The following is a 17,985-nucleotide window of genomic DNA, read 5'->3' on the forward strand; positions in this document are numbered from 1 at the left end:
TTTTTTCTACTTGTGATACCCAAGTAAGTGTTTTATACAATCATTTTGGCATATTTTCCTCCTGAGGAAGCATATTGAAATAACGATATTTTCATAGAAAGTAATATTCTAAGACAATGTAGTTGCAAAATGCAAAACTTTTGATTTTGATGCTTTGGTTAAAGCTGTATGTTGACATCAAGATGCTTCATTTTGATGGGTTTTGCTTCTGATTTGAGGTAAAAGAATGCTCCATAAAAGTTCCTTAGATGCCAAAACATATCTCTCTGGATATGTACTGCCTCATAAAGGTCATAATTCAGGAACCTGAATTAGTGCTATGTGTCATTCTAGTGTCATTCTAGTCATCACTAGAGTGACATTGCATCCATCTGTACCCAGTGCTCCCTGACTGTACATTACAGAGGAGTTGAATGCTGGCCAAAGCAAGTAATATGTCCAATCCCAGGTTAAGGCAGGGATCCTTATCTAATCCAGAAGAATTTGTTTCCATTCCACAACCACTATAGCTATAAACTTCTGTTGATTTGAGATTTCATCCACCTTCAGAGAGCAGCCATCTCATTAGTCATGACACTCTTGGGAAGAAATGTTTACCACATATTCCAGTGTTTAGTTTAGTTGATCAAGGTATGAACAGTGCAGAATTTTGCACGATATCAAGCTCTGAGATTCGCCAGCTGACAGGTGGGAGAAATAGGAGTCAAGTTTACAATCTCCAGCTGTCTCACAAATATTACTCATATAGAATAGTTGGAGTTGGAATATCTGAGTGTATAGTTCTTCATAAAAGAACTTTACATTTTGACTTTTCTTTGACAAGGTGTTTGTATTGAGAAAAAAAGATATTGCACCATCTATGACACCTTTCAAATTGAAAAGCTTAAGATAATAAATTTGCATTTGATTAATATGTAATAGTTTTCTTTTCATTTTACAGCAGACTTGAAGTCATCGTTAATTATTTATATATCCTGTACCCCAAACTGTGCAAACACTGGAATGTGGTGTGGCTTGTAGTGGCTGCAATAGTCGTTTTTGCTGTGGTGTTGGGAATCTACCATTCCTACAACTCCTGCGATGAAAAGTCAGAGGCACCTGAAGGGAAGGCTAGCTGTTCTGCGGCCCATCAGTATTCCTGGTGGAACTCAGGATTCCGACAGGAGCAACGCACAGAATAACAGAGGAACAACCACGCCCTTACGACCCCTGGGCAAGTTTGTGTATTAGAGCACCGTGGTTAAAGGTAGTGCTTAGTCATCCCTGTGGCTGTTCCACGTGGTCCCTTAGGCAAGTGAGTCGCTCCACACCACAAGATTTGGGATACACGGTGAGCGTTCCTTGCCAAGATGCCAATCTGATCAATAATCCTGTCTTGTTCTCTTATTGTAAAAGACTCGTACAAATAAAGTAGTCTTGAATCATGGTAAGGTTGTGGTAGTAATCAGCAACCTGCAAGACATTTAAAAGAATGATTTGCACAGGACTTTGACATTTTGAAGACAATCATAAAACCTGCATTTGCAGTTAGTGCTTTATTTTACATTTCCTGAATTTATTGTTGATTGTTGAAGTAGTAATTGCATTTAAGTCCTTTGGGTTTTGAGAGGCTAATTAATTTCCTTATTCATGACTATTGGGTAGAAACAGAAGAACACTTCCATGGAAGAATATAATTATATTCTAAGACCAAATGCCTTGCTGCTAAAGTAACTTTATAAGAGGAAATATCTATATGATTATTTAAATGGAATGCTAAGTACATTAATAAGTGTATTTTATGATATGCTTTTAAAATGGGATCACCACTTTTTTTTTAAAATGGGATACTCAACAGAACCTAAAATGGAGTCTAGGTGGCACAGCTGATATAATCCAATAAGTCTGGGAACTTCTGATATATGAAAGTTTCCAAAAATTTATGTATGCCATCAGAGTCAGTACTGGTTACAGCCAAAAGTGGTAGCTGCCTGGAAAGGGTCCATGTGCTACCCAAGCCCAAAACACAGCAGTCTTGGACATGGGAAGCAATCTTCAATTCTTAATTGAAAAAGAAAGCAAAAGCTCTTCAAACCTCTGTACAGAGGTGACCACAACGACAGACTCTGCCCTCCTGCTAACACTGGAAATAAGCATTCTTTGAGATCTGCAGAAGGAGCAGAGTTCTGAGAGCTGCCAGAACCCAACCAGCGCCTACATGAATCAGGCCGTGGTAGCAGTGAGGGCGTAGGAGAGCTCACTGTGTGTTTTCAGTAGTTCATTTTCAGAATCTGATGCCAAGACCAAAAGTGATCTGATACACTTCCAAAGCTGAACTACCACATCAGGCTAGAATAATCTTTTGCCCAGATTTTTTGCCAGTTCTGCCTATTTGGGAGTTGTGAGTTCTTACACAAGAATGTGAAAGTCTGAAATTTTAGGACAAGCAATTTGAAAATGATGAAGCCATTACCTGTGCAAAACCCAGCACCTAGGGCTGAGACCAAAATGTGTCACTGGAGGTGTGCCATTTGTACCTGCTGAGCATCACTTCTGAGTGAAGGCGTACCATGTTTGTCTTTCCATTGCTGTTTGGAATTACTTGTTGCAACAACAGCAATGGAAACTCTCAATTGCACTCCTGTCCTGCATTCTCCTTGCATTTTCTGATTTGAGAAATGGGTCTGTTTTCCAATGGAAGGATAAGAGTGTTATGAAGTACTGTAATTTCAGTTCTGATGCAGTCAATATTGTCCTGTCTTCTTTTGGTGGAAACACTGAACCTCAAGCTAACTATCAAAGAAAACAGGTTTCTAACTCAGTCAGAAATTTAATTCACGTATCTGGCACTAGTAACAAGTATCCTGCTGGTGAATTTTTGTTGGCCACGTGTTTCTTAGGAGACATTTATATAGAGAAAGAAAAAAAAAATTAAAAAAAAAAAGTGCAGACCACTGCCACCTTTTTTGGGGGGGTGGGGGGGTGGGAAGGGAGTCTGTAAGCAATTATGAAGGTTGTTTGTTTGTTTTTTAAGTATATATATTGACGAATAGTGTGCTTAAGGACGTTCAAAAAGGATAACGGGGAAGTGTAATTTGGTCTAAAATTGCAATTGGTAAAGAATAAGACGGAAGAAGGTTTCTTGCAAATTACTTGGAATCTGTTTGGTTCAGTTAGAATTTCTGACTGTGAAGAACTACTGTGACCTTTCATGTACTTTCAGTATTGGAAAAAAACTTGTCAGTCGTTTCTTGAATACTTGTTTACTAAAATCAGCTTCTTTAACTTAATATTCTTTACAAATAACATTGATAGCTTAATAAGGCAATAAAATTTAAGGTAAATACTCCTAAATATTCAGATTTCTTTATGCCAAAAGTTTATGGCACATATTTATGTGATTGTGGAAATGTTGGGCTGCACTGAAGAAAAATAATTAACAGTGCCTGTAATTGAATTGATTTGGTTTTATTTACATCTGCACTGTTGTGAGTCCAATAACTGATTTTATGTATACATAGAAAGTTATTGATATCAGCAGGACTTTCTAATTGCTTAGTGTTAAGCATGTGAAAAGGTCTTTTTGGTCAGTGGGTGAATGAGGTCTTCATCGTCTCTTAAAATTCAGTACACTGGCTTTTTGTGGAATTAGTGCAAAGGGACAATTCCCATAAGTAGTTGTACTGATCTGAGCTGAACTACTTGCATGTCTGAGGCAAGTATAATTTAGCCAAAAATGAACTGAAAGAGGCAAAATATTTTGAGGGGGGTGCAAAAATGAAGATAAAGTTTACTAAAAAAAAGAGTTCTTTTTATAACTACTTTGAGCAGACTGTCCACTAAAAATAACAAACCACAATGACTAACAGCACACTAAATAGATATGCTTATATTCTTCAGTTACTTAATTAAAACACCTTTTGTTTAATAGGAAACTAGATTAAACTCAAAAACTATTCTAAATATAATTTTATCTGTTGGATATTAGTTTGCTTTATCTGGAAAAAAAAAGCCAAACAACCTCTTCTGTTTTCAAAGATCACATCAGATAACAAGAAACAGACCTATTATTTTTGCTGTTACCACTGAAATAGTTTTCTTGAGGTGCAATATTTATTTTTCTGCTTTAACAAGTCACATTTATGGTTTCTCCTGCACAGCACAAATATTTCTAGCAAAAGGAATTTCTAAAGGGCACTATTTTTGTGTATCATATTTAAATCTGTAATATTGTAAGATTTTGCACAAGTGTGCTGGTATTGTACTGTATAGTATCACATACTTGAGTTTTAAAATAAAATTATGGTTTCAAAGTCCTCAATGTTTTTTTTACCTTAAAGATTTGGGGTGCTCTGTCTGCATACTGATGGCCGTGTCCTCATGAAGTAAGTCCTGCCTTGTCTACACTGTTACGTGTTCCAAGGATCTTGCTCTTAGTCTTCCAGTTCTTCAGGAAAATGGGACAGAAGAGGAGAGCAAACTCCTATGTCAATGGAGAAAGTGTTTGGAAGCAGGGTCATCCCTGCCGTGCCCTAGAAACCAGCTGAGAGAAGAAGCTGAAATGTCCTGGAAAGAGTTGAACTTCTGCTTCTGAAGGAGGCCACGTGTCGCGGAGGAGGCCGAACATGGGAAGCCACAAGGGAAAAATCTGTAACACAAGGATTCTGGGCAAAAGGTCAGGAGTCTTTATTTGCTTCATGTCCTTGTGGACTTGGGAGGTCTGGGAAGCCTGGGTCTTGTGGGGAGCAGACTTGCCTGACCAGTGGGTAGGAGTTTGTCCTCAAGTTCTGAATCTCTGATGGTCTCTGCCAGGGGACAAACTCTGGGACATCAACAACCTGGAAAGGAATTACTATTTCCATGGAAAGACCCTGATATTTCTATTTTCTATATTAGCTTTTTTATTTGTTTGTTTGTTTCATCTACTGTTGTTCAGGTTTCAAGGTTCCTTTTGAAATTATTGTAGAGAACAGTTACATGTGTTCTGCCTTATCAAAAGTTTTCTGTTTAGCAGCCCTCATCAGCATTTTAAAACATGCTGACATAGAAGGCTGGGATTTTTTCATATAGGTTGCAATAAGTATTTAGGTCAAAGACTAATTAATCATTCAGTATAGGTCTGCTTTTTTTTTTTTTTTTTACCACACTGATTATGAAGAAGACACACCAAAAAGTTAAAGACCTTTCGTACTGTTACAGTCCAGATAAGCGATCTTCCATGCAGTTTTGAAATAGCTGAACTACAAAAAGGGAAGAAACGGACAAAAAACAAAGTTTTTTCAGCCTTGCTTCATCATTCTAAAATTCTTTTCTGCCTCTCCTAATCTGTAAGATCTTGTGAAGGAGCTCATATTTTTGTTTGGTGTTGCGAAGGTGTTTATCTCATTTTTACAGCTAAAAATCCTAGATCAAGAGTTTGACTAAATGAACTTTGCCATGGTGAGGATAGTAGGCACAAAATGTTAAAACCTGGCAGAACAATTAACATGCAATTTTAAAATGTCAGAAACCCAGCTATTTATTAGTTTTCGTGGTAGGAAACACTCAGCAGTTCAAGGTAAGAATTTTCAATGGTAATACTTCATTTCATGTTCTCAGTTTTTTACAGCCACAATCTATAGTCCATGAGAGCTACAGAATAACTAATAATTAGTTTCTGCTTCTACCTTGTAAGTGTGAGTGAATCCTCTTGCAGCCTTCTTCAAGCGAGAGCTAACTAAGTCTGATTACAGTATCTGACATTGCCATTTGTAGAGGCAGGTAAGTACAGCACAATAAGGGAGGGAACAGAAATTGGATCTAGAACTTTGTCTAAAGATCTCATTGAGTTTTACCAAATTCAGTTCCAAACCACAGCCCAAACACAACCCAATTTTCTTTTCATCCTTGCTAATGGAGACATGATTTCACTGACCCCCAGCATTCCCTTCAGGCCCTCTAGGTGCCTGTCTTTGTTACAGAGCACCACTTAATAACCCTGTTGCATGTTGCTGCAAGAGATGTGCCTGTACCCCATTAAAAAAAGTTAATGCTCTTTCATATATTAACTGGGGACTTTCTAAATGCAAACCACGGTTTAAAGAGGTAGCTTTACACTGTTACACTTGAGTTTATAGGACTCTGAAAACAGCCTGGAGACACTGGACATCTAAAAGTTTGCTGAATCACAAATTTAACATGATGTAAGAAAATCATACTGTTGCAAAAATAAAAAGACTGACACCATTCTGAACTGTAAAGCAGGTAAAGCAATTTATTAATTAGTCTTGGCATGGGCAAGGCATCACATGGAGCCAGAGTGTGAGGCAGCAGGGTTTTCTTAGCTGAAAGAAAACTGTGAGCAGAGGCATAACTCTTTAAAAACATAAAACAGTTGCAAAACATAAGGGAGTAAACTACCTTCCATGTTCATTGTCAGCAGGAAAAGAAGTGATTGGTTTATACCAGGGAATGGCTAAGTTAACTTAGTGTAGGGAAAACCTTTGAACTGTAAAGAACAGTGATGCACTGAACAAGAACATTAGAGGAAATGTTAGGAATCTGCCACTGGAAGTCTTTGAGAACAGATTAGACAAACATCTGTCAGGAATAACGTAGATACAGCAGACATGACTGATACTAAAGGAATTAGCCCATCCCTTGAACTCCATTCCTGCTCTGTGTTTATTGGAACCTCTGGGAAAAAAAAAATCAAACTTTGGTACAACTTCCTGAAGGTTTTCTAAGTTATAGCTGTAAGCATCATCTGTGTTTTGAATCAATCCATGGGAATTACTGTTTGTTGGAATGTCACAAGAGGCAGCAATGATGACACTGGCTGCCACCTTTGTACCTATGGTCTCACAAGAAATCCCATTTACAGTAGTGTATCTCCAAATTTTTTTAAAAATAAGTTTCATATTACCTCTGTGTTATGGGAACTACTTTTGCATTGGAACTCTAAAGAAAAAAAACAAGTAAATAGGAGAGTGGGGAATGGATGCCCTTGCAGTTCCAATAAAAAAGAAAAATCTTGTGTGGCATATTGTGACACAATAGAAGATTTGTTTTATTTATCAGATGAATAGGCAACATGAATAATGATCTGTTCATCAGTAAAACAGGAAAAAATAGCAAAATCAAAACCTCTTTCTAAGTGTTTACTGACTTAGCAGTCTAACAGCCTTATCTCCCTTCCTCAGCCGTGCTATCTGAATCAGCAGTAGTAAAATTTTTCAGCAACCCCTACATGAAAGCGAGTGGAAAGGGTGATTAGGGATTTCCGGTCCGTGACCTCGCCCTGGAGTGGGACAGTCAACGCATTGACTCTCACATTCTTTCTATGAACAGTGCAGTGACAGCTGAAGTTTCTTTCCAGAAGTCATCTCATCATCTGACAGCATCCAATGTCCTAACTTTCCTTAGCACAGGAGGCAATCTACCTTGAATTTCCTACTTTTCTGAGTTTTCCAAGCTGGTGGCAATGGCAAATTATCTTGGAGTTACCTCAGCAGTGTCTTTCATCTGGATTATGACATTCCTGGCTCAAAATTACTTTGTAACAGGTATGTAAATTTCCACTTTTTAAAGTCTTGGAAAAAGTAGCTGGATTTACAAACAAAAATGTGGGGAAGGACCATGTGTAAATGCGTTTCTGGCAGAGGAAACCACGGGGCTTTGAGAATACAGTGCAACAAAACCTGGCATATAGGGAAACTTTCATTGTTGGTCTAATTCAATTGCTGAAAATGCTGAAGCCTTTTTATCTAAATGCCACAGAACTGCTTATTTTAAAGATCTGGTATTGCATTTAGGATTAAGCTCAGACCTATTGAAATGTAACTTTATTTTGTATTATTTTAAATACCAGAATAATCAGTTGTGTACAATCCTCAGAGAGCAGAACAGGAGACCAGTTCTCTTTCAAATTCCATTATCAGCTTAACAGAATCCACCCTAACTGCAGTAGCTGCTGGGATATCTGCAGATGCTCAGTGCACACCTGAAGCCTCCAGATGCTTCACTGTTTTTCAAGGAGTTAATGCTTGTTCTATTTATGTTAAAGAACATTTATATTTATTGCAGATAATTGATATTCTCACCTACTGAAAGACTTCTGGACTGAGTGAATTAGATGCTCAAGTCCTGTTGAAATTCCAAAGGATTGGAGTACCTTTTAACAGAAGTGTCCTCCAGCAAAACCAACACTGTACAATTTCCACTGGGAAAAAGGAGAGCTTGAGAAAGTACCCTTCCTTGGGACACCTTATCATGCACCATCATGGCTCCAATTAAGCTCAGGGCTGATCTCCAGCTGTGTCTTGGAGGTGATTTGTGGCATGTCCTGTCCCCTCCGGTAGTGATTTGCTGACTGGGCTTCATATAGGGACTCTGGATTTAAGCTGTAGGTAACCTTGTCTCCAGGACAGACTTCAGGCATGTGTAGAACCATCTCCTGCTGTTCCCAAATGGACTTTCTGGATGTCTGACTCCTTGTCTTGCTCTCTGGGGCTGGCAGTGAAACCTGACAGTGTCCCCACTGTGGCGCCCTGGTTGGTGAGGGCACAGCCCTGCCTATCACCCTCTGCTCCTGGCCCCTCTCCTTGTGGAACAGCCTCATGCTTGCTGCTCCTTGACACCAGCAGCCAAAAGGAACTCAAGGCAAAGAGAAAAACAACAGCTTCCCCCCTAAAAAAACAAAAAGGGAAATTTTTTTTACACAACAAGGCCAACATCCACAGTTTACAAAAATGGAACAATTTTCTTCCTGTTCTATGGCAACTTTGTCCTATTGTGAGATTCTTCTGTATAGGTCTTCCCACTTATTTCACTGAACCAGATTTTTAACCCAAGACCAAAATGCTGAGCAGAATGTGCCAGTACTAGGCTACCTAAATAGAGCAGAGCTTAAAGTACAGCTATGTGCAACCTGTGTACCAAAAAGGATAATGATCCTCCTAAAGGATTAGTGTACAAACTCAGTCATCTTTAGAACAGAGTTTAGAGGTAATTTAAGAAGCAATGAAGATACTTGAAGAGGCTAGTATTCTCTTTATTGATTCCTTCCTCACAGTGTGAAATTCATGACTTTTACAAAATGTGTCATTTACCATCACTGTTTTCTTTTAAAAGGCCTAGCAAATTTTAAGACACAACTTCGATCCATATCCTAGAGTCACTTTTCTTATAATTTGCAGCTTAAGTTTCTGGCACTGAATTTCTATATTATGTTGTGTATCTATCGTGCAACACACAGATGAAAATATTTGTCCTGTAACTGAATGACTAATGAGTGTGGCAGTTCACATGGACCTGGGTAATTTTCTAAGATTTAATTAAATTCCTTTCAGTCAGCTGCTCAGCTTTATTTGAAATTTGTAAAGTTGGTCATTGAGAAGCTTCCTTTCTCAACATTATGTTTTTTAAAAGTCATATTGGCTCAAATACGGAAAGATAGAGAAATAATAGACGAAATAAGGTAGATTTGAAGTCCTTGATAACAGCACACACACCTTCATTGAGCAACAGGACTTCTCTGCATCCCCCTGCAATGTGTTTGGGCTTGACTTATGTTCAGGCCAGGGCTGGATGCAGCCACAGTTTGTCTCTGGGCACTGCTCAAGGGTTCAATGACTTTCCCTCTCTGCTGAGATAAAGCCACCTGATTCAAGGATCGCTCTTCCAAGTATTTAAACCAAATGTAAGCACAGCAGAGATGCATCATTTTCCAAAAGCCATTTCCAGCCCCACCACATCCGGTGGGAGCAAGAGCCTGTCTGGTTTCTTAGCACTCCACACAAGCTTAGTCACCTGTTGTCCCCTTCTCATTACAAGAGTGGCTTGGCTGCCAGTTCTATCTTTTCATTCACAAAATTCAGTTTAACTTGTCTTGTTAAGAAGTCATGGGGTGGATTTGGAGGCATCACTTCATCCTGCCTTGAGAGTTTAAGGACTGTCTGTATTCTGAAGCACAGAATGTGCTGAAGCACTAGGTGTGTACACTAATGAATACAGTCTGACAAACATATTGAGCAAAGAAGTAACACCTGTGCCTGGTGGTTATCTGACATGTCTGCAATGACATGCTGAAATGTTTCATTTGACAGGGCAGTTACTGTATGTAACTCCAAAAGAATCCTTTTTTCCAGTAAATGCGCCCAGTAAAATATGGAGGCAAAATAGTAATGTCCTTTCTCCTTATGGCTGCTAAATCCTGAATTCTGTCCCATGCCCTTAACATAGATGAGAAAGAAGAGCAAGTGTAACCTGAGCTATGCACTTGCTGGTGCAGGTGTCATAAAGAGTGTGCCAGCGGTGGCTATTTAAAAAGTTGAATGAACTGCCTGGTAAAATGTTAAATTCACCTGGCCTTTCTCCTCGTTTCCTGCTCCCTGCCAAACACAGTAAATGGAACACTTGACAGTGGCTAGGGGATGCAAGCATTATGCCAAGCTAGGAAAAAAAAAAAAAAAAAAAAAGAAAAAAGAGTTTAGGAGGAATAAAGAACGTCAGAAAGGATACAGTCATTTTCTTATTGGTATATTAATTCCATGAAAAATTATGTATAATTCCTTTGCTGTTACATACTTTACCATCTTGATAAGAAGGGTGTAATAACAGAATCAATGCCTTGGTGCAACAGCTAGCTTTAATTTCTTTTAAAAAAAAGGAGAGGATAAAGGCTGTATATGCATTTAGTCTAATGACAATCAAACCTTTTGAAATGCCAGACTATTGTGTTAAAAAACGTGTTCTATTTTTAAAATATGTCTTTTATGCTAGAAATTAGTTTTCTGCTATCCTCAAGCTGGAAACTTTAAAAAATGTTCAATTCAGTTGATCTTAAATTCTTTATGAGGAATAAACGTTAATATTCAAAAACTAACCTTGACTATTTTATGGCTTAATTACAGGTTCCATTAATTCACCTTGCAGGATCAAGGGTATAGGAATTTATCTTGATCAGAAAGCGAATTTCTCTGAAGCAAGTAATGGATGTAATCAATTGAATCTACAGCTGGCAAGTAAAGCACAAGTTGAAGAGGCTCTGAAACATGGCTTTGAAACATGCAAGTATGTGCCATCAGTTAGTGACCCACTACCTTTAGTGAGCGCCTTCACACACAGCTGAGGCTAGTGATAAATCTCATACTAAAAGCTCTGATGCTTTTTATTGTAGCTTTGGATGGGTGAAAGAGGGATCTGCTGTTATTCCTCGGATAACATCCAACCAGAAATGTGGTCAGGGAAAAACTGGAATAGTGCAATGGAATGCTGGCAAGGAAAAAAAATTTCATCTCTACTGCTTCAATTCCTCAGGTATGTAAGCATGACAACTACATTTTCTGTGTGTTTCAGCTTATATTAGTTGGGTTTTTTTTAATCTGCATGAAAAAAGTCATAAAAGTGAGTAATTTCCTATAATTTGTTGACCTCTTCCCCCGTCTTAAACATTGTCAAGCTGTTCTTAGCTCTGAAGCTTCCAAGAAATGCAAAAGGTGAATTCAGTTAATCCCAATTAATAATTTGGTGCTGCCATGAAAGCTCTTGAGGAAGAGTTGCTTTTACCATTCCATAATGTTGACACAGTGCTCTTAATATGTTTTGGTTTTTTGGGCATATTAATTTAAAAGAGAGTGATTGAATCTTTACCCAAGGTGTCTGTGTGTGATGTGTCTGTTCTTGCAAAAAGGTCAAGAGTGGGGTACTTCAGGAAAATTGGATTTTTTTTTTTTTTTAATAAAAGGAAGTCTATCTATTAAGCAAAATTAAATTATAAGCCAGAACTGCCAAGACATCATAAAACTAATTAGATTCCTAATCAGTGAAATTTAACAGCTCTTTTAAATTTGCATCATCCTACGTGTGAAAAGACCTGCCCTTCCCCTCACTGGCTATTTACAGATTGAAGATACAACAGCAGAACTTGGGCCTAGATATAAGTTAGATCTCAGCACAATTGATCAACATTGTTTCTTAATGGCTTCTGTGGTATTACCTAAGAATATGTAACTAGAGATGTTGTTTTCCTACCTGTGTCCCATATCTATGGTTATTACAAAACAAATATCCCAATAATTAGACCAAATAAAAGATCATTTCACTATTTAAAATCAGTTCCTAGGCTTTGCCAATGAGTTTTAGATAACAAGAATAAGAGAATATGTAAAAAATATTTTAAAAGTAAAAATGTAAAGAAGTTTTCTGTAACACTGTGTGTACAAGGATTGGAAAGCAGGAGAAAGATGGAGAGGCAGGATATGCCCATGCAAAGATGTAATGACCTGAGAGCCTGCCTGCTGACTGTGAACTTTGGAGGTTCCAAAGAATCTGAGACTGAGGATAAAACTGGAGAGAGAAGGTCTATGCAACATGGTGTTTCACTGTATGAAATGTGTGTTATTCTGCATCAAAAGTGTTGGGTAGATTGGGTAATGCTAAAGAGGCAGCAACTAACTCCAAATTATTTGTTTTGTTTTTGCTTTAATTAAAAGAAAATAAATGCATATATACTGTTGGAGTATGTGAAGAAAGTTAAGCTTGCTCAATGGTTAGAAAACCATTTCATGTTTATTTCACATTGGGATGATTCTGTAGTCTTTTATCTTAATTTCCAAACTGTTACCCGTTGTGGGCATTTCTTTCCATTTCATTCCAAAATATTTGTCAGAAGCTTGCTTTGTCCGTTTTATTGTGCCAGAAAACTTGCCAAAAGCTCATAAAAACCATAGTGGAAAAAGTGTCAAGGCCCTGCCCTTTGGCATTTTATTCTGTAAAGGTGACTGCGTCATCAGGCTTCCCGTGAGGATTCACTTGGAAACAGCACATACATCGTTTCCCTGTAATTTATATTGTAACCTGATTGTTACTTTAGTGAAATGTTTATAGCTTTACACAACACTAGTAAAGCTGAATTTTCACATTTTCGCAGGAGCCTGATTCAGAACTCACCTCTTCCAATTCCATATAAAACTTCACTTGCACATACATTTTTTTACAGACAACATCCACTTCTATTAAATGACTTAATTTCTGGAAATTACTTATTTTTCTTCAAACTAGAAGTTTTTTACTTCCTATCCTCTCTTCCCCACTTAGAATCAAATCTCTTTGTTATCTCACACTATTGTCTGATTTATTTGAAACTTTTATGGGCTACATTTTTTTTACAGGAAATCAAATTAATTTTCCAAGCAGCAACAGAACATGCATATATTTTGAACATATATATAATATAATTGAAATATTTTTGAATATTGAATCTGCCATTAAGCTTCCTGCTCTGTGGGAGGTTATACTATTGGGTTTTATGTGCAGTATGACTCTAGTTCTCATGAGAAATATAGTCATTGTTATAGGATCATAAAATGAGTACCACACTTGCTCAAAGGAGTGTGTAACTACGTGAGTAATGATAAAAGCTGTATAATCTAGGTTGTAACTACATATTTAAAATAGCAATGCCTGGTTTGGGTAAAGCTTTTGTGAGGGAAAAAAAAAATTCCAGAAGGGAAAGACTGAGGAACAATTTCAAGAAATGTTTGTGCAGTGAGTACAAAACTGGCATCCAACACAACTGTATTTCTTTTCCCTGCTGCAGATGTCCAGATTAATTCATGTCAACCAGACCCAACTACAACCACATCTCCTTCATCAACTGCATCAAGGGACTTCACTGCATATTCAGCCTCTGATGTGAGTGAGAACATCACTGCAGTGCCCACTGTGACTGTGACTGAGTCAGAACAACTCCTGAAAAAGAGATTTCGTGTCATATGCGTGACTGAAACGATCTTACCAACAGAGGGGCCCACCACACCAGTGCCAGAGGAGCACTCACCCACTGACTCCCCCAAGCACATCCCCCACCTGGCCTTTAAGAATGATGCTGTTGTTTTTGGAGGTAAAGGCCTTATGTGGTAGTTATTTAATGAAAAGAGATAATTATGTAGAAGTTAGTAGTCAACACTGCTATTTTTGTTTGCTCCTCCACCGTCCATTTTGATATAGCTGACCCCAGAGGCAGAATAGGAGTGTTATGATTTTGCAGAACAAAGCTTATAGGGCAGAGGATTTTAAAATAGCTTTTAAGAAGAACTAAGATATGATTTTATACTTTATGCTAAATTTTTAAATGAAATGGTATAAGTTCATTCTAGTAAATGTGATTTGGGGTAAATAAATTTCTGAAAAAATCTTCGCAAACAGTCTCAGTGTAATGGAAAACTCACCAGGCTCTTAAAACCAAAATAAGCCAAGAAAGTTTTAAGGAGAATTGTTCTTGAGATATGAGGTGTGAGTAAGCAATCCTAATACACAGCAGTGGAGAAACAGGCTAAATATGAGGAAAAGCATGCTAACTGTAAGGATAGTTAATCACAATAATGTTTCCTCTGAGCAGTTCATAAAAATCCTCCAATGAGCAGATTAGACAAATATCTGTCAGGGATGGCCTAAATACCAGTCTTAGTCTATCCTGAAAGAAATGAGCAGGAGTAACTCACCTTGTGATCTTCCTAATACTCTATTCTTTAGTTCATGTGTATGTACTCTTACACTAGGCTGGTTTTGAAGAATCTAGATTTTTGCTCTTAAGCCTTCAGAACCTCAGCTTTAAGTACATAAATAAAATCTTTGTGCTTATATCACTCTTATTTCCAGGTATCCCCACTGCACTTCTTGTACTGGCAATCATCTTCTTCATTATTTCAGTTGTTCTAGGAGTCTGTTATGTCAAAAAGTAAGTTGCTTTTTTTTTTTCTTTTTCTTTTTTTTTTTTTCTCTCTTGGACCAAATTAACTCCTAGAGTGCAATCACTGAATATTTAAAATATATACTAAAGAGGAGAGAAGTAATGATGATGACATAATACTGTTGCACAAATTAAAAAATCTTAAACTCTGTTTTTATGCAGATAAGTTTGTTGTTGCTGTTGCCACTCCCTACTTTAGAAAAAGGAAACACACAAAAAATATTGCCTATTTTTAATTGGTCAACCATCATGCCTAGTGTGAGATATTTCCAAGTGTGTCAAAATAGCAACACTGAAATGTGCACCTGCTCATACATAAACCTCTTTATGCAGTATTATCCTTTTTTCCTCTATGTCACACTCAAGGTGAAAGTTTTCATTATTGCACTATGATTTTTCTCAGAAAAAAAAATTGTTGAACTCATTTGTCAAACTTAGACCTTCAATACGGTGCATCATTAATGCTACTAAAAAGTGTGCACTTCTCACACCCTAGCCTAGACAGTTTTATCATTGTGTACCACAAATCCTGAATATACACTGTCTGTTTTTTAAAAAGTACCAAAATACTTCTTTAGAAAGCACACTGAAGCACACTAGAAATCATCTAGCTTGCCATTATCCTCTGAGAGGCTTGAGTATGGTAATTTAATTCTAGCTGTTAGAGTGATACTACCAAACTATATCAGTATTTCTGCTTTACTTTTTTTTTTTTGCTTTTTAAAGGTACAAGAAAACCTTACCATTTTTAAACAAGAATCAGCAAAAAGAAACAGTTGTAACTACTGCTCTCAAAGAGACAAAATCAAATGACCAAACACCTGAGAAGGAAGCACAGAATAATGGAAACAAGGTAGAAGAGTGTAAAACTAAGCCTGAGGCCACAGTAAAATGTTTAGAAGCAGAAGTTTAAAGGAAAGAATGTACACTTCTTGATGGAAGTACAAAATGAAGCACACAGAACTTAGCAGTACTTTTAAACATAAGCGATTGTAAATACTCATATTTTCTCTATCTTTAACATACGAAACCTTGTTTTTTAATAATTACGTCTTTGGCAACAAATATTCTTGCAGAAGAACACGGTATCTTATTTACTTGAAATAAATTCTACAAATGCATATTACAGCTCATTTTTCATCTTTAATAAAGAAGCAATTAGGAATATGCTATTAACAACATGCACTGCATTAACTATTTGCATGGAATTCTGATCAATATGTAACAAAAAAGGTTTGGATATCTTACAGGAGGATGTCTGCTAGCCTAATGCCTAAAATAAAACACTGACACTGTAGTTCTTTCTCACGTAGATTAGCTTATTTCTATTCACTGGTTGCATGCTGCTTTTAAAAATGTCTGTTTACAAACAGGAGAAACAGTTCTGTTTACAAGGGAGTAAAAACTCAAAGGATTACCCCACTGTCATTCCAATACCCAAAGAAGGGTACAAAGATGCTGATGTTTATATATAAATACATATATATTTACAGCAATAGCTTACTTTGATACCTTCACTGTATCATAATTTACTGTTTTATTTATTGAAACCATTATCATTCTTCCACATCAGATATTTGACAGAGGGGGACAAAAAAAGCCCTTGAACAAGACTTACACTGGAGATCTCTTATGTGTATTTAAGTGTGGCTTTCATAATAAAGGTCTCAGGTGATATGGGATGTTCTACAGTACTCCCTGAAAAATAAACTATGGTGGATATGTTTGTCTGGACAATTTATTTTCATGAAACCTGTCTCATGGTAAAAAGAATTCATATAACCTTAATGTTACAAAAGTAATTAGTTTTATAAAATAATACTAGCAGTTTATCAAATATTTTCCTGAATAAAGAATTTAGAAATCTTTATGTGTGAAGGAGGTTGTTATGCCAAAGGAATTTTTCCTTCATCAGGCCACTTGAAAAACATAGTCTTAGATAATAATAATAATAATTTTTAAAATAGCAATAGAACTGCTCACGTATATTATGTTTTCAACAGTGTAGTATACTGGGTTATGAACTTTGATATTTTCCATTCATATAAATTTTAAAATGCCCAGTGTTTATACATTCCACTAGTAATGATTTATAGTGTATTTCTAACATCATACTTAGAGATTTCCTGGTTTGCTCTTTTCTGGTTTTTTTTCATGTTTTTTTTTTTTTTTTTGGGGGGGGGGTGGGGGGATTGTTTTGTTTTTGGTTTTTTGTTTGGTTTGGTTTGTTGTTGTTGTTTGTTTGGGTGGTTGGTTTGTTTGGGTTTTTTGTTGTTGTTGTGGGGTTTTTGTGGGGTTTTTTTTTGGGGGGGTTGTTTTTGGTTTTTGGAGAGTTTTTTTGATAGTTCAAAAATATTTTAGGGCTCCAAGTGATTTAGTACAGCTCTAAAACCTACTCATTTCAGATATCCAGCAACAGAATTTTAGCAGAAAAAAATGCAACATAGGGCAGTTCTAGACACAGCTTTCCCAGCCAGCTAAATAACTCCACTCCTTGCAACACATCACAGTAACACGTCGTATCCTGAATGGAAGTGCTCGGTGAGGAGCAGACTGCACAAGTAAGACCATCAGGAACAGCCACCAGTCATGAAGGTACCAGAGCAGCAAATGGGCCTAAGGACACAGGCAAATGTAGTGTACTCCAGGTAGTTTGGGAAATTTTTTAAATCTCCCTTCCGACTCTCATTTCCATGTTTTAGAGATTAGAAATTACATGTTTCTCTATTCTTTTCCCTAAAGCCAAGAGATAATTATAATGTCGCTTCTGTTTTAGAGCTAAATAAGGGCGGGGTTTTTTCCCCTGAATTGTTTACTTGCTAAAAAACTTCTATCCTGTTTTAATAAGATTAGTGCCTTAACCTCTAAGTGTCTTATTTTTAATGTACCTTAAAAACTCAGCTTTCATCCTGACCTTCCCACTGACACCTGACCAATGCACATTGTTTGATCTGCCCCTTCATTCCACTACACAATTTCTGCCAACACCACAAGGGCTAAAGGAGCTGTTGCGCTGCTCTGCATGAAAAAAAGGCAGCTCTAAGTACTAATCAATGACTGCATTTGATATTGTCTGTATTTGATATTTTCTCTATGTAGTGAGCACTACTCAGTCACATTGGAACTGGAAAGTACAGAATATTCCTGCTCATTGTTTAACGGAATTGTAAGGGATGCACTGCTACAACACAAGCAGGAAACATTTATTTAAGTATCTAGACCAAGAGTGTCAAACACCAAACCCTTAGCTAGAGGCAGCAGAAACTTAAGAGAAA

General features: G+C 37.1%; 2 protein-coding genes across 3 annotated transcripts in view; both read left to right on the forward strand.

Moving 5' to 3' along the window:
* Positions 1-4,292, forward strand: part of IRAG1 (inositol 1,4,5-triphosphate receptor associated 1) — a 61,610-nt gene extending 57,318 nt beyond the window's left edge. The window contains exon 23 of the mRNA XM_066187534.1: positions 941-4,292. Coding sequence (XP_066043631.1) covers positions 941-1,181 — 241 coding nt within the window. The 3' untranslated portion in view covers positions 1,182-4,292. The remainder of the gene's footprint in view (positions 1-940) is intronic.
* A 155-nt stretch (positions 4,293-4,447) lies between these two features.
* On the forward strand, positions 4,448-16,584 carry LYVE1 (lymphatic vessel endothelial hyaluronan receptor 1). 2 transcript variants are annotated; one of them, XM_066187525.1, is made up of 7 exons: positions 4,448-4,654; positions 7,389-7,523; positions 10,872-11,031; positions 11,138-11,277; positions 13,559-13,861; positions 14,620-14,698; positions 15,437-16,584. In XM_066187525.1, the coding sequence occupies exons 2-7, from the start codon at positions 7,442-7,444 to the stop codon at positions 15,621-15,623; spliced, it is 951 nt and encodes a 316-aa protein (XP_066043622.1). In that variant the 5' UTR covers positions 4,448-4,654; positions 7,389-7,441; the 3' UTR covers positions 15,624-16,584. The 2 variants fall into 2 exon arrangements, with proteins under 2 accessions (XP_066043622.1, XP_066043621.1); XM_066187524.1 differs by lacking the exon at positions 4,448-4,654 and having other exon boundaries at positions 6,857-7,523.
* Positions 16,585-17,985: the final 1,401 nt, after the last annotated feature.

Source organism: Chamaea fasciata, unplaced genomic scaffold, assembly GCF_029207755.1.
Source record: "Chamaea fasciata isolate MVZ Bird 193981 ecotype frontalis unplaced genomic scaffold, bChaFas1.0.hap1 SCAF_7, whole genome shotgun sequence".
NCBI lineage: Eukaryota > Metazoa > Chordata > Aves > Passeriformes > Sylviidae > Chamaea > Chamaea fasciata.